At 41.1% G+C, this 25,753-nt stretch overlaps 2 protein-coding genes and 1 pseudogene across 2 annotated transcripts; all 3 read left to right on the top strand.

Moving 5' to 3' along the window:
- The first annotated feature begins 14,650 nt into the window (after positions 1 to 14,650).
- Positions 14,651 to 15,577, top strand: LOC150048003 (olfactory receptor 12D1-like). The gene has a single exon (XM_090355244.1). It carries the CDS (start codon positions 14,651 to 14,653, stop codon positions 15,575 to 15,577), a length of 927 nt encoding a protein of 308 aa, XP_090211370.1.
- A 5,494-nt stretch (positions 15,578 to 21,071) lies between these two features.
- Positions 21,072 to 21,659, top strand: LOC150048002 (olfactory receptor 10C1-like; annotated as a pseudogene).
- A 1,944-nt stretch (positions 21,660 to 23,603) lies between these two features.
- On the top strand, positions 23,604 to 24,530 carry LOC150048001 (olfactory receptor 12D1-like). The gene has a single exon (XM_090355342.1). It carries the CDS (start codon positions 23,604 to 23,606, stop codon positions 24,528 to 24,530), a length of 927 nt encoding a protein of 308 aa, XP_090211468.1.
- The last annotated feature ends 1,223 nt before the right edge of the window (positions 24,531 to 25,753 follow it).

Genomic DNA, 25,753 nt, shown 5'->3' with positions numbered 1-25,753 from the left:
TCTTGTCTAAGAACTCAAAATTTTGTAGGATCTCCCCCCAACTTTTTTCTTGTTTTTCTTTTTTTGTTATTTGTTTATTTTTACTTCTTTAAAATTTTATCACTGAACTCTCCTATATATACCTTCCTCTGTATACCTTCCTCTTTTCTTTCTGTATTCTTATTACTCTTCTTCTTTTCATAAATTTTATTTTTTCTAAATTTTGAACTCAGCTATTGTACCTTTCTACCACCTTAGGTCAGGTATCCATACGCTATCCTTTTTTTTTCATTACTATATTAATCTTACACTCCTACATTACTCTTTTCTTACCTCCCCTCTTGTCTTTCATACTATTGTTCTATCTCTTGTCCTCTGTTCATCCTTCAGCTTTTAAAATGCATGGATCTACAGTTGAGGCTTATTGAGCAATACTGCATATCTAGGTGTTCAATTATACTGGAGGTCCAGAGGGAACTAAATACAATAGAGATTGGATTGAGGGTTTTAGGGTTTTTTGGTCATAAACAGTGACCAGTGGTGGTATTAGATTTGTTTGTAAGTGCACAAAAAGAGGGAGAGTGATAATAGCAATCTAAAATTGTGAACATCTATTGTCTGGCCAGCTAAAGACCTCTAGGTTGGTTATATCTTAAAAATTATAATCTTGAGACTGGAAAATGGCGCCGAGACAATAGGGACACTGCCTAGCTCTCTCCCACAAAAAGAGAGAACCAGGGAGTCCCACAAGCCAACTACCTTAAGAAATCTACAACAACAAACTCAAGAAGCAACGGATAAGGACTCAAACTGGAAAAGAAATCCAGATAAAGCTCACATCCAACTTTCTCAAAGAATTCCGAACGCGAGGACCCCTCCCCCACCCCTCGCCGCTGGCGAGCCAGGAAAAGCGGCAGCGGAGGGCGCCGAGCCAGGCAGCACCGACCACCAGAGAAACCAGCATAGACCAGGCCAGCAAGCTGCAGAAACAGATGCAGGAACCAGCGCAGACCAGACCAGCAAGCAGCGGAACCCGGATGCGGAGCACAAGCAGTGGTGGAGATCCGAGGGGAGTGAACGAATCTCCAACACCGTGAAGCACCCACAGCCAAATGCAGAGGAGTGAGTAGCCCAGTGGGTAGCCCAGCGGGTCCCGAAACCCATTGGGAAAGCAGAGCTGGTGCCAAACTATAGAACTTAACTCAGACCCCTCCACCCCGCCCAAGAAAGACTGACAAGGAGAGGGGGGCAAGGAATTTAGAATCCTGTCCCTTCCCTCAGCAGCCTCCTCCCCCAGGCCATTGACTGGAGACTGACAGGCAGGTGGGCGCAAAGACCCAGCACCCCACCAAAGGGGCAGAGGTGTCCCAGCCCCCACCCACCCAACAGGCTCCTCTCCCAGGCCTTTGACCAGAGACTGACCAGCGGGCTGGCGCTAAGACCCAGCACCTCACCAAAGGGGGTAGAAGTGTCCGAGCTCACCCGCCCAACAGGTTCCTCTCCCAGGCCACTGGATCAGGAGAGTGGGGGGCACTGAGACCCTGCCTTCCAACAGCGGGTGAGGTGCACGGAGTCTAGGAGCCAGCATCTGTCCCCCTCAAATCTTGAGCTGGACACCCTCCAGCTGGGAATCCCCAGCAAGACAGCACCAAGGGGCCCCCCATAGTCACAGTCTCCTGGCCAAAGCAGCGGAACTGAAGGGCAGACCAGCAGCCAAGCTCACCTTCTGAGAATAAGAAAGGCGGGGCTCCACCCTTGGAGCCCACATCCTCAGCTGGGCCCCACCCCTGGGAACAGAGCAGACACCAGCTGGCTTACCTGAGAGCCCCTGGAAACCCCCAAACTCCAGACCCTTGGCCGGGGGCCACCCCTGGAAGCCGCACAGGAAAACCAACCATCTGCCCAGCGCGCTGAGACTGAAGCACGCAGATCCAACCCACAGCCCACTGTGAGGCCTCTCATTGGGCTGAGAGTTAGTCGTGTAGCAGCACACAGCCTCTGGGAACAGGCTGAACACCTGCAAAAACTGCAAACTCTGACCCAGTCAGCAGAGGAATCAATTTGTCCAAGAACCACAGGTTTACACAGATTCCCATAACCACCAGTCCCAATCCAAGTAAAGACCACCACCTACCGACCACAGAGCGAACTACAACAACAGTTCTCGATGCCGAAGAGAGCTCAAAGAAGAATCACAACATACATAAATAATCAAAGTCCCACGCAAAGCCCAAAAGGAAACAAGAGCAAAGGAACAGAGAGATGTCACCATCCCAAGAAATGACACCTGGAGAGACACGAAACATGACCCCATTCAAGGAGATGATTGTGAACATGACTAAAGAGATTAAAACAGAATTCAAAAACAATTCCAGGAACATAAGCAGGAAATCACCAAAGAGCTCCTCGAATTCAAAAGAGAAATAGAAGAAAGGATTAATACCCTCACAGCAAATATGATCACTCAGTGTCCACACTTCAAGCAAAAATGGAGGCATTAAGCAGCAGATTGACGGAGATGAAGAATAGAACATCAGAAACGGAAGACAAAACACAAGAGCTGGAACAGAGAATCGCCACCTTGGAAAAATCAGTCAGAATCCACCAAAGAGAGCTCCAGGAACTGGCAGATGCAGCAAAGAAGTCTAATCTTCGTATAATAGGGATTGAGGAGGGATTTCAGGACAAAGGAATGCAACTATTATTCACCAAAATCATAGCAGAGAACTTCCCCAACCTCAAAAGGGAAAATACTCACATTATTCAATAGTTTCAGGACTCTAAACAGACAAGATCCTAGAAGGAACTCATCTAGACATATCATAATAAAGACACTAGACCCGAATACCAAGGAATTGATCTTAAATGCTGCAAAAAGAAAGAGCTATACTACAATAGGAAAAAAAATTCAAATTACAGCAGATCTGTCCACGCAAACCCTAAATGCAAGAAAAGCTTGGAAAAACATTATTGATGTCCTGAAGACCAACAACTGCCAACCCAGACTGATATATCCAGCAAAGCTAGCATTTACATTTGAGGGAGAAACAAGAATATTTCACTCCAAAGAGAAGCTTTATGAATACGTGCACACTAAATGAGTGTTACAAAAAATACTAATTAATCAAGAACAAATTGTAGAACATGAAGAACCGCCATCAAGAAGCAAATATCTATAATTCACTAAACAGAAAAGGGGGAAAAAGAGAGAGAAAGAAACTTAGAAGTAAAAATAAATAACGACAATGGACACTGACCACTTCTCCATAATTTCCCTAAATGTGAATGGGCTGAACAATCCAATCAAAAGACACAGAGCAGCAGAATGGATTAAGAAACACCACCCATCCATATGTTGCCTCCAAGAGACCCACCTCACTGCCAAAGACAGAAACAAATTCCAAGTGAAAGGATGGAAACGAATTTTCCACTCCAACGCACCATGCAAAAAAGCAGGAGTAGCAATCTTAATCTCTGACAAAACTTCTCAGCAAACTCAGTACATAAAGATAGAGATGACCATTATATATTAGTAAAGGGTACAATCCATGCCCATAATATTACAGTTATAAACATTTACTCCCCCAACACGGGAGCACCCAAATTCATCAAACAAACTCTCTTAGAATTACAGAACAAGATAGACTCAAACACAATCATAGTGGGAGACCTCAATATACCACTCTCAACAAATGACAGATCAACTCAACAAAAATTAAGCACAGACACCGTCGACTTAAACGACACCATAGCCCAGCTGGGCTTAACAGATATACACAGAGTCTTCCACCCAATGGCGAAACTTTTTACATTTTTCTCAGCAGCACATAGAACACACTCCAAAATAGATCATATAATAGTTCATATAGACACTTAAGCAGATATAAGAGGACTGATATAATCCCATGCATTCTATCAGACCACAGTGGAGTCAGACTAATTCTGAACAATGCAGTCAAAGTCAAAAGCATTCAATCACTTGGAAACTAAACAGCACACTTCTGAATAACTCCCAGGTAACAGATTAGATCAGAAATGAAATTAAAAACTTCCTTGAATGTAATGACAATCAAGAAACATCACAAAGGAACTTATGGGACACAGCAAAGGCAGTTCTAAGAGGCAAATTTATCGCACTAGGAGTGCATATTAAAAAGACAGAAGAAGAGCATGTAAATAACGTTAAAAAAACCTGAAACACCTAGAGGAGCAAGAAAAAGTTAATTCTAAAACAGCTAGAAGGACAGAAATAACAAAAATAAAATCAGAAATATCAGACATCGAAATAAGATCTACTATACACAAAATTGATAAATCAAAAAATTGGTTCTTTGAAAGAGTTAACAAAATAGACAGACCCCTAGCAAGATTAATCAAAAAAAGGAAAGGGGAGACTCAAATAAACAAGATTAGAGGCCCCACGGGAACAATCACAACTGATTCCCACGACATTCAGTTCATAATGAATAGGTACTACCATGCCTATATTCAAAGAAACAAGAAAATCTAGTAGAAATGGATGATTTCTTAAATAAATATAGGCTACCCACACTAAACAACGGTGAGGTAAACAAATTGAACAAACCAATCTCTTACAACGATATTGTGGACGCAATCAGGGAAATGCCAACCAAAAAGAGCCCAGGTCCAGATGGATTCACTGCGGAATTCTACAAGACGTTTAAAGATGAAATAACACCTATACTCCTGAAACTCTTCCAAGAAATAGAAACAAAAGGAGCAATACCAAACTCATTTTATGAAGCTAATATTACTCTCATCCCCAAACCAGGAAAAGACCCAACAAAAAAAGAAAACTACAGAACTATCTCTCTAATGAACACAGACGCAAAACTCCTCAATAAAATATTAGCCAACAGAATCCAGAAACAAATTTAAAAAATCATACACTATGATCAAGTAGGCTTCATCCCACAGATGCAAGGCTGGTTTAACATTCGCAAATCAATCAATGTAATACATCACCTCAATAGAGCTAAGGATAAGAATCATATGATACTTTTTCTGGACACGGAGAAGGCATTTGACAAAATACAACATCCATTCATGTTGAATGCACTAGAAAAAATAGGAATAAGAGGTACATTCCTCAAAATAGTGAAAGCCATATATGAAAAACATACAGCCAGTATTATACTAAATGGTGAAAGACTGGAACCATTCATCTTAAAATCAGGACCAAGACAGGGATGCCTACTCTCTCCACTTCTCTTCAGTATAGTGCTGGAACCCTTAGCCAGAGCAATAATGCAAGAAAAGGACATTAAAGAGATCCACATAGGGAAAGAAGAAATTAAACTATCCTTATTCGCAGATGACATGATCCTCTACTTGAGTGACCCAACAAACTCTACTCCCAAACTTCTAGAATAAAATACTTTAGCAAAATGGCAGGATACAAAATCAACCTTCAGAAGTCAGTAGCCTTCTCGTACACCAACAATACACAAACAGAAGGCAAATCAGGAAAATGATCCAATTCGCAATAGCCCCCAAAAGAATAAAATACTTAGGAATATACTTAACCAAAGATGTAAAGGAATTATTCAATGAAAACTATAAAAGCCTAATGAAAGAAATTAAAGAGGACACTAGGAAATGGAAAGACATCCCATGCTCATGGCTAGGGAGAACCAACATAGTGAAAATGGCTATAGTGCCAAAATTGATATACAAATTCAATGCAATCCCCATCAAAATCCCAAAGACATTCTTTACGGAAATAGAAGATAAAATCCAAAGATTCATATGGAACAAGAAAAGACCTAGACTACCAAAACAATTCTAGGAAAGAGAGCAATGCTGGTGGTATTACAATACCAGACTTCAAACTCTACTATAGAGCCATAATAACAAAAACTGCTTGGTATTGGCACAAAAACAGACCAGAAGATCAGTGGAACAGAATAGAAGACCCAGAAATAGAACCACATACCTATAATCACCTTGTATTTGACAAAGGAGCCAAAGATATACAGTGCAACAAACACACTCTATTCAATTATTGGTGCTGGCAAAACTGGGCAGCCACATGCAGAAAACTAAAAATTGACCCTAGCCTTTCACCATGCACAAGCATTAACTCAAAGTGGATCAAAGACCTCAACATCAGACCGCAAACCGTGAAACTGCTACATGATAAAGTAGGAGAGACACTGGAACTCATAGGCACAGGCAAAAGATTCCTAACAGAATCCCAGGGTCACAACAGATTGGAGAAAGACTCAATAAATGGGACTACCTAAAAATAAAAAGCTTCTGTACAGATAAAAACATAGTCGCAAAAGTAGAGAGACAGCCAACCAACTGGGAAAAGATATTCACCAACAATACATCTGACAAATGCTTAATATCCAGTATCTACAGGGAACTCAAGAAACTAATCCCCCCAAACCCAACAACCCATTCACTAAATGGGCAAGGGAACTAATGAGAGACTTATCAGAAGAACAGATTAAAATGGCAGAAAAGCATATGAGAAAATGTTCATCATCTATGTTCATAAAGGAAATGCAAATAAAAACAACCCTAAGATACCACCTTACCCCAACAAGAATGGCCAAGATTTTGAACTCAGACAATGACAGTTGCTGGTGGGGTTGTGGAGAAAAAGGGACCCTACTACACTGCTGGTGGGAATACAGACTAGTTCAGCCACTCTGGAAAGCAGTGTGGAGGTTTCTTAAAGAACTGAAAATAGACCTTCCCTACGATCCTACCATACCACTTCTGGGCATCTATCCTGAACATCATCACCCAAGATATTATAAAGACACCTGCTCAGCTATGTTCATCTCTGCACTATTCACAATAGCCAGGCGATGGAAACAATCCAGATGCCATAGTGCAGATGAATGGATACAGAAAATGTGGTATATATACACAATGGAATTCTGCATAGCCAACAGACAAGATAAAATAATGGCATTCGCAGGGAAGTAGATGAATCTAGAGCGAATCATGTTGAGTGAGACAAGTCAAGACCTAAGAAACAAAAGGCACATGGTATCCTTAATATGTGGCTATTAAATCCAAAGTGTATAAGAGCGAGGACTCAATAACTGCATACCCAAAGCTATGGACATGGTAATAGAAATATAAACATAACTATATAGACATAGAAACCTATGACTCTATAGACATAATGTTTATTTCATAAATTAATGTTTCTATGACATACAAACCCTTAGCCTAATTGTGATTAATTTCTAAATACTAAGTCCCAGTGATTGTAAATAGAGATTCATTCCTTGAACACTTGTATATTAAACTTGTCATTTAAAATATGATGTAAACTCTAAGATTCCACCTCACTCCAGTTAGAATGGCCAGGATCAGGAAAACGAATAATAACAGATGCTGGAGGGGATGTGGCCAGGAGGGAGTGCAAACTCGTTCAACCACTATGGAAATCAGTGTGGCAGTGCCTCAAAAGGCTAAACATAGAACTCCCCTATGACCCAGCAATTCTACTACTTGGCATTTACCCAACCATCCAGAAACAAGGGCATACTAAGTCCACTAGCACAACAATGTTCATTGCAGCACTATTCACCATAGCAAAGATATGGAACCAACCTAGATGTCCCTCAGTTGATGAGTGGATCAACAAGTTGTGGTATTTGTACACAATGGAATTCTATGCTGCTGTCAGAAAGAATGACATCGCCCCATTTGTTAGGAAATGGAAGACTTAGAAAAAATCATATTAAGTGAAGTAAGCCAGACTCAAAGGAACATAGGCTCAATGGTTTCCCTCATTCGTCATAATCAGTAGAAACCTTGGGCTCTACTAGCAGAGATCTGCAATAGAGCAAAATCTTGATACATAAGGCCATATACTATGAAGCTAATTGAAAGGACCTCCAGGATATCAAAACAAAAGCCATATAACAAATGATTGTTGTCCTTAATGTACTATGTTGTCTCTCATCTCCTTTGCTGTCCCTTGGTTATCTCATATTGGTATAGTATCTCACTTTGTTATCTGATATATTGAATTTATTTGTATTTGGATATTTGAAATTTGATAGGGAAGGGGGTAAAACCAAGATGGGTGGGGGTGGGGGGGAGGGAAATGGGTACCAAGACATGTGAAAGGGTATCAATGTATGTGAATTAATGCACCTTCTATCTGGCAAATATCATGTAACCCTTTTACTAATTACAATAAAAAATGCAAAAAAATAAAATAAAATAAAATATGATGTAAAAATCAACATTAATAAATTCTTTAAAAAAATTATAGTCTTGGGGCCGGGAGTTTGGCCTAGTGGTTAAAGTGCTTGCCTAGCATGCATGAAGACCCGGGTTCGGTTCCTCGGTAGCACATATAGAAAAAAAAAGCCGGAAGTGGTGCTGAGGCTCAAGTGGTAGAGCTCTAGCCTTGAGAAAGTCCAAGGACAGTGCTCAGGCCCTGAGCTCAAGTCCAGGACTGGCAAAAAAAAAAATTATAGTCTTGTGCAGTATTAATCTTGCTCCCATTTTCAAATGGGCAGAACTCAAGAAAACTGGCAAATCAAGGAATAGCATCTCCCACCCAATATAAACAGGCAATGGAGCAGTCAATGGCAAAACTAGAGGAGAGTCCTCTAAATGCTATACAAATACAATTGATAAACATGAATAATGAAAAGTTTGAAAACATACAGAAAGAGATACGTGAGGAAGCCATACCTATACAAGATGAAACCATAAAGAAGGAGATACATGAACATGAGGAAGCCATAAAGGAGACCATAACAAAGGATTTACAAAGAAAAATGGATGAATTTATAGAATCCACAAACAAAAAGTTGACCCAACTCCAACAAATGTTCAATGAGCGTAAAGTTGCTGAGCTAACCACTCAAATGGAAATCAAGGACTTAAAGAAGTCCATACACAATCTAAAACAAGAGATGCAAGGCATCAAAAATGAGCAATTGGAAAGAAGGGAGATAAAGTATACTTTAGAAACTATTGATAGCAGGTTAGACAATGCAGAAGAAAGAATCTCTGGGGTTGAAGATAACCTAGTTTTTATAGAGAAAGAACAGAAAATGTGTCAAACCAAATCTAGGAAATTTGAGGGAACACTTCAGGAAGTCCAACATACAATTAAGAAACATAATCTAAAGCTAATTGGTATTGAAGAAAGCCTGGAGAAAGAGGTCAATGGTATTGGAAATAGACTTCAGGGAATGGTCTGAGAACTTCCCAAATATCCAGAAGGGCAGGCCCATCCAGATACAAGAAGCTTTTACAACCCCAAACAGACCTGACCAGAAAAGGACATCCCACTGCCACATTGTAATCCGTACAGGATCAATAGAGACCAATGAAAGGATTCTAAAAGCAGCCAGGGAGAAGAGAACAATCACCTAAAAAGGAAAACCAATCAGAATCACCACAGATTTCTCAGAAGAGACCATGCAAGTAAGAAGAAAATGGAAGGATATATGTCATGCCCTTAAGACAAATAACTACCAACCAAGAATACTGTACCCAGCTAAGTTCTCATTCATAACTGAGGGAACAATAAAATCCTTCCATTCCAAGGAAAAGTTGCAACATTATGTAGCAACCAAACCAGTATTACAGAAAATTCTCAAAGATGTTCTACAAATTGAAAACAAACACAAATGTGATACTGACAAAGAAATGGCACCTAAAACTCATACCAGCTAAGTACCACGAGAACTGTCAAGACACAGGCCCTAATGAAAGCTTTTAAAAATGGCAGGAACTAGTAAATATTTTTCGATCCTAACTCTCAATATCAATGGACTTAACTCTCCAATTAAACAGCATAGACTGTCTAGTTGGATCAAAAAGCAAGATCCATCGTTCTGCTGCATTCAAGAGGCATATCTTACCCTAAAAAACAAAAACTTTTTGAAATTGAGAGATTGGAATAAAGTTTATCAAGCTAAAGGCCCCCATAAACAGGCTGCAGTCGCCAACCTCATATCAGATAAAATAGACTTCAAACTAAAATGAGTGAGAAAAGACAAAGGAAGTTACATACGAATAAAGGGATCTCTCCTCCCGGAGGATATAACCATCCTAAATATCTACACACCTAATCCCGGAGCACTGAACGTGGATCAAGCAAACCTTATATTCACTGAAACCACACATAGATCGAAACACAGTGATTGTTGGTGACTTTAACACACCACTCTCACCTATGGACAGATCAACTAGGCAAAAACTCAACAGAGAAACTTCAGAATTGAAAAACTGTATAGACGTACTAGATCTAATAGACATCTGCAGAATATTTCACCAAGAACATCACAATATACATTTTTTTCAGCAGCACATGGAACAATTTCCAAAATAGACCACATTTTAGGGCATAAAGCAAATGTGTGTAGATTCAGAAACACTGAAATTATTCCCTGTATTCTCTCAGACCACAGGGGCACCAAATTGGAACTGAACAACAGTCTCCACCAATGAAAACCCTGTAACTCATGGAGATTGAACAACACATTGTTGAATCACCAATGGGTCATCGAGGATCAGAACAGAAATTCAACAGTTTATGAAATTTAACAAAAAGGAGCACACAAAATACCAGCTCCTTTGGAACAGAGCAAAGGCATTACTCAGAGGAAAATTTATAGCTCTGAGTGTTTACATTAATAAATTGGAAAAATTGCAAACCAATAATTTAATGTCCTACCTTAAGCTCTTGGTAAAAGAGCAACAAACTAACCCTAAAATCCCAATAGAAGGAAGCAAATTATTAAAATCAAAGCAGAACTAAATGAATTGGAGTACAAAAAACTACAGAAAGAATCAACAAAACAAGGAGTTGTTTCTTTGAAAAAATAAAATTGACAGACCCTTAGCAAATCTTACCAAAAAAAGAAGGGAGTACACCCAAATAAACAAAATCACAGATGAGAATGGAAATATCACAACAGAAATTACCAAGATCCAGAGCATCATGCTGGTATACTTTTCAAACCTTTATGACAACAAATTTGAGAATCTAGAAGAAATGGATGAATTTCTAGCAAATATTAAAATACCCACATTGAACCAAGAAGACCTAATCCAACTAAGCAGACCTATTTTGATCACTGACATAGAAATGGCAATAAGAGACCTTCCATCCAAGAAAAGTCCAGGGCCAGATGGATTCACAGTTGAATTCTATAAAGTCTTCAAAGCAGAGCTCACACCAATACTCCTCAACCTCTTCAACAAAATTGAAAACAGAGGCTCTTTGCCAAACTCATTCAATGAAGCCACTATAACCCTCATCCCGAAAGCAGACAGAGATTCATCAAAGAAAGAGAACTATAGACCCATTTCTTTGATGAATATTGATGCAAAACTTCTCAACAAAATACTGGCCAACCGTTTTCAGCAACTCATCAAAAAAATCATACACTATGATCAAACAGGATTCATCCCAGGGGTGCACAGATGGTTCAACATACACAAATCAATTAATATTTATTCAACACAGCAACAGGATGCTAGCCTTGAGTGAAAAACTCAAGGACAGCGTTCATGCCCTAATTTCAGTTTCCAGTACCAGACCCATCCCATGAAAAGTTAGACAGAGAAATCCAGAACTCAGTAGGAAAAATCAGAGAGGTAATCTGAGGGTGGGACATGCTCAAAGGATATTACAGGCACGTATGAAATTCATAAAGGATCATAACTTGATACAAACACAATGATGCACTAAGTAAAGAAAGAAAATGCCTTATACTATTGATATCTAGGTTGTCGATAGCTCTGACACTAAGGGACAAACATAATAAAGAGAATAGGGAGGCTTTTTGTAAAATATATTAGATGTGTGAGGCAATTTCCATACACTGAGGGGGTGAAAAGACTTCCTGTTTATTCTTAGATCAATTCAGCTCAGCCCTGGGGGGAAATTTTCTCTTGGGATTTTTAGGTCTAGAGATTTGTGACTCATTAAAACCATGCCTCCATTTTTCAGAAAGACAAGGAGAGGCTTTGGAGGCTTTGAAGAGTTTATGCCACAAAAAAACAGCATGAACTATCTCCACTGTTTTTCTACCTGGATAATTAATGGAAATACAAAGACTGTCTTACTTGTGTGGCTCTGACCTGCAAACTATGTATGTGGTGCTGAGGAATCAATCCCGCATCTTCAGGCATGATAGGCAAGCACTCTACCACTAGGCCAAAATCCGGCCCCACCTCACAATTCTTACGAATCTGTTCACTCTATCAATTGTTTCTCTTGATTTTTTTTCTTTTTTGTTTCTCCTAGGGCTTCAACTCTGGGCTGGGCACTGTCCCTCAGTCTTTTGTTCAAGGCAAGCACTCTGCCACTGTGTCTCAGCACCACTTACAGCTTTGAGCACCTTGGACTATAAAAGAGCCTCACAGTTTCCTGTAGAGGCTGACTTCGAACCAAGAACAGACACGAGCCATCGGCACCTGGTGATGAATTGTTTCTTTTGCTATCCTGAAGCCTTGTAATTTAATTCAGTGATGTTTACTTATTCCTTTTCACCAAAATAGATTCACAGTATGTATATATGTATATATGTAATATCATCAAATTTCTTCTTGCATTGGAGATAATTTATAGATAGATGATAGATAGGATGATAATATAGAGGTTCCCACAATGTAGTGAATATAGGTTTTCCTGTATTTAAGATTTTCATAAAAATATTTCTAGCATATGATTATTTTGGTCGGTTATAGGGCTTGAATTCTGAGCCTCGGTGCTGTCCCTGAGCTCTTCATCTCAAGGCTAGAGCTCTACCACTTGAGCCACAGCGCCATTTCCAGTTTTCTGGCAGTTTAACTGGAGATAAGAGTCTCATGGACTTGCATGCCTGAACTGGCTTTGAACCACGGTCCTCACATCTCAGCCTCCTGATTAGCCAGGATTACAGGCATGAGCCACCAGCAGCACCCGACTAGCATATGGTTTTTATAAATGGTATCATATCATATATGTCATGAAGGTGTTTAGAATTATTTGCTGATACTTTCCTTGTATGACTTTTCCTTCCAAACGTAATTCCGACTCACATGAAGCTTCCACATTAAAAACTCCCCATAAAGCTAAGTGCCAGTGGCACACTGCTGTAATCCTACAATCCCTATGTAATCAGAAGGCTGAGATCTGAGGATCATGGTTCCAAGCCAGCCCCAGGCAGGAAAGTCTGTGCGACTCTTAAGTCCATTACAATAGCTGCAAGTGCAGGTATACCTCAAGTGTTAAGAGCACTATCCTTGAGCACAAAAACCAATAACAACAACACAAACATGTTTTGAAATTGCCAGCCCCTAGAAGAGTTCTGTGCACTAACAACACACACCATGAATTCTGACAAGCCTAAATTCAGACATGATTTCATCTTACCTCAAGCCCACACTCAAGAACAGAGGGGAAAGCACACATTTACCCTGGGTATTTTATACCGTCCCTTAAGTTTCTCACCATTTTTCTGGTGAATGTAAGACATCCTAATCCTAACTGAAGGCATATGTACACAATCCAGACTGAAGGACACTCAAGGTATCTGAACTCACTTTTAGGATTTGACCATGCAGGAGGTCTAATCCATGAATGAAAATCACAGAAACATTCATGTGACAGGAATCAAGTTTACCAATGCCAATGACAATGATTGCCAAAACATCTTGAAGCCAGGTACCAAGGGCTTACACTTGTCATCCTAGCTACTCAGGAGGCTGAGATCTGAGGATCCAAGTGCAAAGTTAGCTAGGGCAGGAAAGTCCATGAGTCTCTTACCCCAATTAACCACCTAAAAACCTGAAGTAGTGCTGTGGCTCAAACTGGTCGAGTGCTAGCCTTGAGTGAAAACTTCAGGGGCAGCACCCAGGCCCTAAGTTCAATCTCCAGTACCAGTCTGGTCCCATAGAAAGTTAGAAGAGTACTGTGAGCACAGATAGGGATATATAGAGAGAAATCCAGAACTCAGTAGGAAAATCAGAGAGCTAATCTAAGGGCTGTGCATGCTTAAAGGATATTACAGGCATGTATGAAATTCATAAAGGATCATAACTTGATACAAACATGATGATGCACTAAGTACAGAAAGAAAATGCCTTATGCTATTGATATCTACATTGTCTATAGCTCTGAAACTAAGGGACAAGCATAATAAAGAGAATAGGGAGACTTTTTGTAAAATAGAACACTATATATTAGATGTCTGAGGCAATTTCCATATACTGCTGGGGGTGAAAAGACTTCCTGTTTACTCTTACATCAATTCAGCTCAGCCCTGGGGGAAAATTTTCTCTTGGGATTTTTTAGGTATAGAGATTTGTGCCTCATTAAAACCCTGACTTGATTTTTCAGAAAGACAAGGAGAGGCTTTGGAGGTATGAAGAGTTTGTCCCACAATCAACAACATGAACTAGCTCCACTGTCTTTCTACCTCGATAGTTACTGGAAATACAAAGTTTGTCTTACTTGTCTGGATCTGAACTGCAAACTTCACCAGGTAAGAGAATAAAAATGGATACATAATTAATATGTAGCATTAGTCCTAGGGACAAATGCCAGATACAATCTAAGGTGGAATTATGTAAAACATAGCAGAATATTTGTCTGGCCAAGATAAACCCAACTGGTTCTCCTTACAGTGTTCCACAAATCACTGTCATTATCATCTTTTCAGTGATGCTGAACCAAAGCTCAGTGACTGAATTTCGCCTCCTGGGAGTTACAGACATCCAGGAACTGAATCTTTTTCTCTTCACTGTTTTCCTCACTGTCTACTTTGTCAACGTGGCTGGGAATGGAGCCGTCCTCACCGTAGTCATCTTTGAGTCGGGATTACACTCGCCGATGTATTTCTTCCTGGGAAATCTGGCATGTCTAGATACAAGTTTGTCCACAGTGACAGTGCCAAAGATGCTGGGAAATTTACTCTCTACCAATAAATCCATTTCCTTCTCGGCATGCATAAGCCAGATCCATTTCTCCCACTTCCTGGGGAGCACAGAGGCTATGTTGCTGGCTGTGATGGCATTTGATCGCCTCATGGCTATCTGCAAACCCCTTCACTACCCTGTCATCATGAATCCTCAGCTGTGTGCCAAGATAGCTGTCACTATCTGGACCATTGGCTTTTTCCATGCCCTGATGCACTCAGTCATGACATCTCGCTTGACCTTCTGTGCTTCCAACCAGATCCACCACTTCTTCTGTGACGTGAAGCCATTGCTGGAGCTGGCCTGTGGGAACACTGAGCTCAACCAGTGGCTGCTCAATACTGTCACTGGGACTATTGGCATGTGCACGTTTGTTCTGATCCTTCTCTCTTATTTCTACATCATCATCTATCTCTTCCTCAAGACCCACTCCTGCAGCATGCTGCACAAAGCCCTGTCCACATGTGCCTCCCACTTCATGGTTGTTATTATTCTATATACTCCTGTTCTCTTCATTTACGCGCGTCCTGCCTCGTGGAGCTCCGTGGACCAGGACCGGCTTGTTGCCATCATGTACACTGTGGTCTCTCCTGGACTGAACCCACTGATCTACACTTTGAGGAACAAAGAAATCAAGACCGCCTTCACCAAGATGATCAGAGGGAAACGCTGAGTTAAAAAAAGAAAGGAAGAAACAAACTACTAATTACTTCTTGCTTATAAACAAGCAAGAAGGTAATGGGAATACTGCTTAAAATTCTTTAGCGTTTGGAGAAATCTAATGAAAAATAAATGGGAAAACCAGCTTTTTTGATAGTGTTTTGCAGTCAATAATGTAAGGATAATTTGAATAAATGGGATACTGATCTAGATCCCTGTGGTGACATTGTCTGGGGGATATCAGTTGATAAAATTGGTTTGGTAAACTGTGCATGGTGCCTATTGCTTATTTGCCTCCTAATTTTCAGAACAAGAAACTTTACCCTCTGTACATAACTTAATAACAATTTAAAAATTAAAGTCATCTTGAATTCATATATCAGTTATTTACCTCTCCAATAATTACTCTTATATTAAAGTCCTTGTAATATAAAGTATTGACGATTATATTGATCACTTTACAATGTGTGAACCCAATGGGACTTAGTTACAAAAACTATCCACCAATATTGGCTACTATCTATTCAGTAATCTGAGTAACAATCATATTTGCATTCCTGATTGCATACAAGAATAAGTAGAAAATACACTAAACCAACTGTTCTTTTCTTTAGTTTTGTTTGTTGTCAGTCCTGGGGTGTGGCCTCTGGGTCTGGGCACCATCCCTGAGCTCTTCAGCTCAAGACTACCACCCAACCCTTGAGCCACAGCCCCACGTCTCATTTTCTAGTGGTTAATTGGAGATAAGAGTCTCATGCTCTTTAGTGCCAACACTGGATTCCAACAGTGATCCTCAGATCTCAGCCTCTTGATTAACTAGGATTACAGGTATGAGCCACTGTGCCTGGCTTAAAGTACCCCTTCTTAAGCATAGCTTAAATTGTTTTAATTGTTTCTATGCCTTTATCCACTTCACTATCATTACTGGGTTTTTGCTATAGGGTTGTTGAGTTCCAGAAGAGTCAGATTGCCTTCAGAGACACACAGAGACACACATACACATGTGCGCCTGCATACACACAAACAGAAACACACACACACACACACACACACACACACACACACACATTCTGTGCCATTTTTCTTGTTTTGAGGTATTTATGTTACTAATGACAAGCAATTGGCTACAAGTTCTAACCACCTGGACGTTTTCAGTTAAAATATTCTCAATATTGGGACAGGATTGGTAGTGGCAGAATTGAAATGTTGTTGCTCATCATTTGAATAGGAATAGTCAAGTAGCTCAGCATTTTCCCACATAGTAAGGAAAATGGACCTGAACCCTAGCAATGCTCAGATCACTGTACACTAGCTTGAGTGTCAAACAGAAGCCTCATGGCTGCTTTCACTACAGCAACTTCCCTTCTTTGTATACTCAGAGCCACTGCCTACCTCAGAGAGCTGTATGCCTTGTGGACCAGGCAGGTTCCCAATTGCTCCACAAACCCTCCAACTGCTATCCTGAACATTAACAAGTGTCTGAGCCTAAGGGTGATTTCTGAATACATCAGAGGCATAAATGAGTGTCTGTGATTTTAATAGAAAAATGAACACCTTTTGTTTCTATGAACTAGTTTACTCAGATTCTGAATTATAAAGTTTAATTATTTTGAGACTATATGCATTATTCATTTCAGTTTTATTAACTTCCAATAGTTCTATAAAAAGTTTTCGATATAACATATTCATTGATGTGTAAAATTTATCCTTATCTACCTTCCTTTTACTTTTTGGGATTACTATTTTTGAAGAGTCTGTATAAGTTAGTTCACTTTATAATATACCACCAACTTGGCTTGTGAAGGTTGCCTTATAGTTATACTCAGGTTATATCTACTTAAATATATTTGACAAGAATATTACATATGGCCAGGAGCATAGCCTAGTGGTAGAGTGCTCACCTAGCATACATGATCCCCTGGGCTCAATTTCTCAGTACCACATACACAAAAAAAACAGAAATGTTGCTGTGGCTCAAGAGACAATGCACTATCCTTGAGCAAAAGTGTCCAAGGACAGTGCCCAAGCCCTGAGTTCAAGCCCCAGGAGTGGCCAAAAGAAAAAAAAGAATAGAATATCGGTGTCATGGAGATATTGCTCAGTGGTAAAGCATAGAACATGCAGTGCCCTTGGTTCAGTTCTAAACTAGTAGCAAGTTTACCTGAATAGATAATAATACAGAGTATTTTACTGCATTATGTTCTCTAAAAAAGAGCTATCTCCATCCTAAAAGGACCCCACCGCAGGAACAGGAACTGATAAACAGACAGGGAACAAGATTCCTGAGGACTTCTCAGATCAGAGCAGCCATAGTTCCCTAATTCCGTGGTAAAATGATAACATTTTGATCTTTTAGCTACAGGCATTCTCATTAGTTTCAGCCAAACCTAATAAAAGGGAGAGAGACAAAGGAATCTGTAGGAAAGTATGGGAAATCTTATATAATTAAACCATGAACTTTGGCTTATATGAAGCAATAAGTGAAATTACTGTTTAGGCCAATTTTTAGTTTGGAGCTTGTTAATGCAAGAAATATACATGTTTTGAAAACACCTAACTAATAGAATTCACCAGTTCTAAGAAAATATGTATAGACACAGAAGAAATATAACTTAAATAATAAAGTCAATTATGAGAATGTAAATAAAACACTTGTATAACCAATTTTTAAGTCAAAGCAAGAGAAATTAGGAATGATTTTCCAGGAAATTATTATTTTTAAGCTCACTAGGTCAAAAATGTTTCTCTCACATGCGTAATTCTCTATAGAATGACTGAAATGCAGGGGCCGGGAGTTTGGCCTAGTGGTTAAAGTGCTTGCCTAGCATGCATGAAGAGCCCGGGTTCGATTCCTCGGTACCACATACATAGAAAAAAGCCAGAAGTGGTGCTGAGGCTCAAGTGGTAGAGCTCTAGTCTTGAGAAAGTCCAAGGACAGTGCTCAGGCCCTGAGCTCAAGCCCAGGACTGGCAAAAAAAAAAAAAAAAAAAAAAGAATGACTGAAATGCAAAAGAGACTCTCTGAACAGTTAGAGAGTAAATTTACTACCAGATGCCAGTGGCTCACACCTGTAATCCTAGCTTCTCAGGAGGATGAGATCTGAGAATCAAGATTCAAAGGAAGCCTAGGCAGGAAAATCTATGAAACTCTTAATTTCAATTAATCACAAAAAGCCAGAATTTGGGGCTAGGGATTTGGTCTGGTGGGAGTAGAGTGCTTGCCTAGCATACACAAAGACCCAGGTTCAATTCCACAGTACCACATACACACAAAAAGCCGGAAGTGGTGCTGTGGCTCAAGGGGTAGAGCTCTAGCCTTGAGAAAGCCCAAGGTTACTACTCAGGCCCTGAGTTCAAGCCCCAGGACTGCTATTAAAAAAATGCCAGAATTTCTAGAGGTGCGTCTCATGCTCAGAGACAGTGTCCAAACACAGAGTTCAAAACCTAGGACCAGCAAAACCAAAGTAAATTGATTATTAAGTATACCAGTGAGGTAAAATGAATTGTTACATTGTGTAGACATACCAGAATGTCTACATTGATAGAAAAAAATCATGAGAAAGAAAAACTATCATTGACCAGAGATATGAAAGAGATAAAGAAACCAATAGCTACAATGTTCTTGAGAGGTCAACTAAAATTCTTGTGATGGAGGGAACAGACTCCAAAATAATAGATTAATTAGTTATGTGAAAAGTTCTAACTCTTGGAAAGTCAAATTGGCTTGGAGACTCAGGTCCTCAGAGACTTGATGAGACACCACACCTACTCTCCTCACGAGGGACCCCATATGTAGAAAGAGGAAAAAACACGCACGTCATCCAATGCCTTTAGTACAAGCTTTTTCTACAGATAAATTTTTTAAGAATACTGTTCAAATCCCATCCTGGAAAACACTGAAAGAGGACCCAAGGTGGAATGAAGCAAGAACTCTCCACTGAAAAAGTATCTGTGTGTTAGTTTATATTTCTGATATATGGTTGTATCTGCACAGAATTTGGACTGATGTTTACTTAAGCCTGTCTTTTGGTGCTTATATTTTGATGCTAAGTACATTTTCACTTCCATTGTTCTTTGCCATGATGTCAGTGTATAATACAAAAACTGATGCATTTGTGATTATAGATCAACTTAATATCCAAGGATATTGGGTCATTCTCCTGTACTTACACGTATAAATGCAGTGTGTCAGTGGGAGCAGTTAATGGAGTTTCTGTGTGCAGTTCCGGGGCTCGAGTGTACATGATGATAGAAATGGATGGTGTTTCTGAAGCTGTACTATAAAAATAAGCAATGGAGGATAGGTCTTCTCATTTTCCAGAGCATTTTTTTTTAAAGAATCTCACTCCTGGATCAACAAGATGTGGTATTTATACACAATGGAATTCTATGCTGCTGTCAGAACGACATTGCCCCATTTGTAAGGAAATGGAAAGACTTAGAAAAAAATCATATTAAGTGAAGTAAGCCAGACTCAAAGGAACATAGGCTCAATGGTTTCCCTCATTTGTCATAATCAGTAGAAACCTTGGGCTCTCCTAGCAGAGATTCACAACAGAACAAAATCTAGGGACATTAGGCCAAATAGTATGACACTAAATGTAAGGACCTCCAGCAGAAGGAAACAAAAGCCATATAATGAGTGACTGTTGTCCTTAATGTACTGTTATCTCTCATCTCTCTTGCCAACCCTTGGTTACCTCATATTGTTACAATATCTCACCTTGTTATCTGATATATTTTATATATGCTTAATTGGTTATTTGAAATTGGATAAGGAAGGGGGTAAATCAAGATAAGCAGAGGGGAGAGAGCCTGAGGTGAAAAATTGGGCTGAGAGAGGCAGAGGCAGAGGACAGAGAGGGATGAGTGCAGCAATTGAGAGGAAAAGAGCATCAGGATAAAGAAGGAAAGGAAAAGAAACCAAAAGACTGACAAGGGACCAAGAAGAGAAAAGGAAATCTCGATTTGCAGCTGGGTTTCTCATGCCTTCAACATGGCACAAGTTCTGGTGTTAAGCAGAGAAAATAAATAAATAACCATCTGCTGGGAGGACACATCCAGTCCCGGGCCTGATGGCAAGGCAGGGCAAGCAGTGACAGAGTGAACGAGTGAAAGGGGGAAGGAGAGAAATAGGGAATGAGTGAAGGAGGGAAGGAGGCAAGGAGGGAAGGAGGCAAGGAGGGAAGGAGGGAAAGAGGGGCTGTCCACCCTCACTAAGCATCCTGAGCGCCAGCACCTCCCTGGTGAAGGAATTCCTCTTGGTGGGCTTCTCGCCTGGCCCACCTGCAGGGCTGCTCTTCGCCTTCCTGCCCATCTACCTACTCGCCCTGGTCTCCACCTCCTCCTTGTGCTTCTGGCGTCCACCACACCAACCTGTGGTCTCCATGGACTTCTTCCTCCGGGTCCTCTCGGGCCTGGAGCTGGCCTGCACCACCATCACGCTGCCCGCACTGCTGCAGCGCTGCGCCCCCGCCGGCGCCACGTCCCGCGTGAGCTGTGCTCTGCATGTTCTTCCTCCTCTTCTTGGGCACCACAGGATGCGTCCAGCTGGCCGCCATCTGCGCGTCCCTATGGTCCCCACCTGCTGCCAAGCCCCACCCTGTGTCTGCGGCTCCCCAGGGCATCAGGGCGGTGGGCGAGGACCAGGCCCCCTTCATCTTCTCCTGCCCTTCTCCATCCCAGCGCCATCCCTCACTTCTTCTGTGAGATCCAGCCCGGGTGCTGCAGCTCCTGTGCGGGGACTCCACCCTCCACGAGATGCAGATCCTCCTGGACGCGGCCCTCGCCATCCTCTGCCCCTGCGCCCTCATCCTGGCACCATCCTCCCATGCCCTCAGCCAAGGCCGGCACAAGGCCTTCTCCACCTGCTCCTCCCACCCGCTCGTCGTCTCCTCCTCTACGGCACGGCCATCTTCATCTATATCCGTCCAAGGCCAGCTATGACCCGGACACTGACGCCTGGCTGTCCCTCTTCTCTGCTGTGGTCACTCCCATCCTCAACCCCATCATCCACAGCCTGCCCACGCCGACATCAAGGCTGTCCTGAAGAGAACCATCCAGAAGATGGGGCCTGCCACACACTGCAGGCCCTGACGGTTACACGGGGTGGCCACTGCCTCGGGGAACTCAGAACTCAATGTGAGCCTTGAGCTTCCCTGAGGAGAGGGACAGGAGGCTTGGGTCTCCACGCCAGACGGGGCCAGCCTGGCCCAAACACTCCTGTCCTGGAACAGCTCCCAGGGAAAAGCGGGGATGGACTGGTACTGGAGATTGAACTCAGAGCCTGAGCACTGTCCTTGGGCATTCTTAAGGCAAGAACACTACCACAGCACCACTTCCAGCTTTTTTCTGTGTATGTAGTACCCACGGGTCGAATCTGGATCCTCTGTCATGCTAAGCAAGCACTCTCGGCCCCTCCCCTCAATTCTTATGTGTCTGTTCACTCTATGAATTGTTTCTCTTTTTTTCTTTTCCTTTTTTGCTACTCCAGAGACTGAGATCTGAGAATTATGCCAGCCCAGGCAGTAAAGTCTATGCCACTCTTATCTCCAGTATTAACTACCAAAAATAGCTGCCAGTGGAGCTACGGCTCAAGTGTTAGAGCACTAACCTTGAGCACAAAAAAAACAACAACAAAAACATGTTTTGAAATTGCCATCCCCTAGAACAGTTCTGTGCACTAACAACACACACCACGAATTCTCACAGGCCTAAATTCAGTCATAATTTCATCTTACCTCAAGCCCACACTCAAGAACAGAGAGGAAAGCACACATTTCTCCTGGGTATTTTACACTGTCTCTTAAATTTCATGTGCTATCTAACTTTGTTTCTCACCATTTTTGTGGTGAGTGTAAGAGATCCTAACCCTAAACAAAGGCATATGTACACAATCCAGACTGAAGGACACTCAAGGTATCTGAACTCACTTTTAGGATTTGACCATGCAGGAATCTAATCTATGAATGAAAATCACAGAAACATTCATGGGACAGGAATCAAGTTTACCAATGCCAATGCCAATGATTGCCAAAACATCTTGAAGCCAGGTACCAATGGCTCACACCTGTCATCCTAGCTACTCAGGAGGCTGAGATCTGAGGATCCAAGTGCAAAGTCAGCCAGGGCAGGAAAGTCCTTGAGTCTCTTACTCCAATTAACCACCTAAAAGGCTGAAGTACTGCTGTGGCTCAAACTGGTTGAGTGCTAGCCTTGAATGAAAAGCTCAGGGGCAGTGCCCAGGTCCTAAATTCAATCTCCAGTACCAGTCTCATTCCATAAAAATTTAGAAGAGTGCTGTGGGCACTTTTAGGAGGCCAGAGAAAAATCTAGAACTCAGTAGTTAAAATCAGAGAGGTAATCTGAGGGCTGTGCATGCTCAAAGGATATGAAAGACATGTACGAAAGTCTTAAAAGGATCATAACTTGATACAATTACAATGCGCTAAGAAAGAAAATACCATATGCTATTGATATCTAGGTTGTCTATACCTCTGAAACTAAGGGATCAGCATAATAAAGATATTAGGGAGGCTTTTTGTAAAAGAGAATACTATATATTAGATGTCTGAGGAAATTTCCATATACTGCCGGGGTGAAAAGATTTCTTGATTAATCTTACATGAATTCAGCTCAGCCCAGGGGACAATATTCTCTCGGGATTTTTAGGTCTAGAGATTTGTGCCTTATTAAAACAATGACTCGATTTTTCAGAAAGACAAGGAGAGGCTTTGGAAGTATGAAGAGTTTGTGCCACAATCAACAGCATGAATTATCTCAACGGTTTTTCTACCTCAATAGTCAATGGAAATACAAAGACTGTCTTACTTGTGTGGCTCTGAACTGCAAACTTCACCAGGTAAGAGCATAAAAATGGATACATAACTAATAAGTAACATTAGTCCTAGGGACAAATGCCAGATACAATCTAAGGTGGAATTATGTAAAACACAGCACCCTATTTGTCTTGCCAAGACAAACCCAGCTGGTTCTCCATACAGTGTTCCACAAATCACTGTCATAATCATCTTTTCAGTGATGCTGAACCAAAGCTCAGTCACTGAATTTCTCCTCCTGGGAGTTACAGACATCCAGGAACTGAATCCTTTTCTCTTCACTGTTTTCCTCGCTGTCTACTTTGTCAACATGGCTGGGAATGGAGCTGTCCTCACTGTAGTCATCTTTGCGTTGGGATTACACTCACCGATGTACTTCTTTCTGGGAAATCTGGCATGTCTAGATATAAGTTTCTCCACAGTGACAGTGCCAAAGATGCTGGGAAATTTACTATCTACCAACAAAGCCATTTCCTTCTCAGCATGCATAAGCCAGCTGCATTTCTTCCACTTCCTGGGGAGCACAGAGGTCATTTTGCTGGCTGTGATGGCATTTGATCGCCTCATGGCTATCTGCAAACCCCTTCACTACCCTGTCATCATGAGTCCCCAGCTCTGTGCCAAGATAGCTGTCACTGTCTGGACCATTGGCTTTTTCCATGCCCTGATGCACTCAGTCATGACATCTCGCTTGACCTTCTGTGCTTCCAACCAGATCCACCACTTCTTCTGTGATGTGAAGCCATTGCTGGAGCTGGCCTGTGGGAACACTGAGCTCAACCAGTGGCTGCTCAATACTGTCTCTGGGACTATTGGCATGTGCACGTTTGTTCTGATCCTTCTCTCTTATTTCTACATCATCATCTATCTCTTCCTCAAGACCCACTCCTGCAGCATGCTGCACAAAGCCCTGTCCACGTGTGCCTCCCACTTCATAGTAGTTATTCTTTTATACGCTCCTGTTCTCTTCATTTACGCGCGTCCTGCCTCGTGGAGCTCCGTGGACCAGGACCGGCTTGTTGCCATCATGTACACTGTGGTCTCTCCTGGACTGAACCCACTGATCTACACTTTGAGGAACAAAGAAATCAAGACCGCCTTCACCAAGATGATCAGAGGGAAACTCTGAGTCAAAAATGAAAGAAAAACAAACTACTAATTACTTCTTACTTATAAATATGCAAGAAGGTAATGTGAATACTGCTCAAAATTATTTAGAGTTTGGAAAACCTAATGAAAAATAGATGGGAAAACATGTTCCAGCTGCATTTAATATTGTATTGTAGTCAATAATGAAGGATAATTTCAATAAATGGGATACTGCTCTAGAATCCTTCTGGTGACTTTGTCTGGGGCTATAAGTTGATAAAATTCGTTTAGTAAGCTGGGCAAGGTGGCTATTGCTTATTTGCCTCCTAATTTTCAGAACATGAAACAGTACATGTGTTTTAAATGTTATCTTTACACTCTGTACATCAGCTAATAACAATTTAAAGTTTAATGTCATCTTGAATTCATATATCAGTTATTTACCTTTCCAATAATTACTATTACATTAAACTCCTTGAAATATAACGTATTAACAACTGTATTGATCACTTTACAATGTGTGAACCCAATGGGACTTAGTTACAAAGAACTATCCAATAATATTGGGTACTATCTATTCAATAATCTGAGTAAAAATCATTTTTGCATTCTTGATTGCATACAAGAATATGTAGAAAGCATACTAAACCGATTGTTTTGTTTAGTTTCATTTGTTGTCAGTCCTGGGGCTTGGATTCTGGACCTGGGTGCTGTCCCTGAGCTCTTCATCTCAAGGCTACCTCCCTACCCTTGAGCCACAGCCCCACTTCCCATTTTCTACTGGGTAACTGGAGATAGGAGTCCCATGGTCTTTAGTGTCTTTAGTGCCCAGGATGGCTTTGAACAGCAATCCTCAGATCTCAGCCCCCTGAATAACTAGGATTACAAGTGTGAGCCACTGCACCCAGCTTAATGTACCCCTCTTAAGAATAGCTTAAATTTGTTTTAATTGTTTGTATGGCTTTATCCACTTCACTCTCATTACTGGGTTTTTACTGTAGAGCTGTTGAGTTCCAGAGGAGACAGATTGCCTTCAGACACACACACACACACACACACACACACACACACACACACACACACACACACATTCTGTCCCATATTTCTTCTTTCTGAGATATTTATGTTACTGATGACAAGCAATTGGCTACAAGTTCTAATGACCTGGAAATTTTTAGTTAAAATATTCTCAATATTGGGACAGGATCTGGTAGTGGCAGAATTAAATTGCTGTTGCTCATCACTTGAATAGGAATATTCAAG

Source organism: Megascapheus bottae, chromosome 22, assembly GCF_031878675.1.
Source record: "Megascapheus bottae isolate mThoBot1 chromosome 22, mThoBot2.hap1, whole genome shotgun sequence".
Classification (NCBI taxonomy): Eukaryota; Metazoa; Chordata; class Mammalia; order Rodentia; family Geomyidae; genus Megascapheus; species Megascapheus bottae.
Note: the sequence above shows the minus strand (reverse complement) of the source record. Positions and strands in the feature narration are given on the sequence as shown.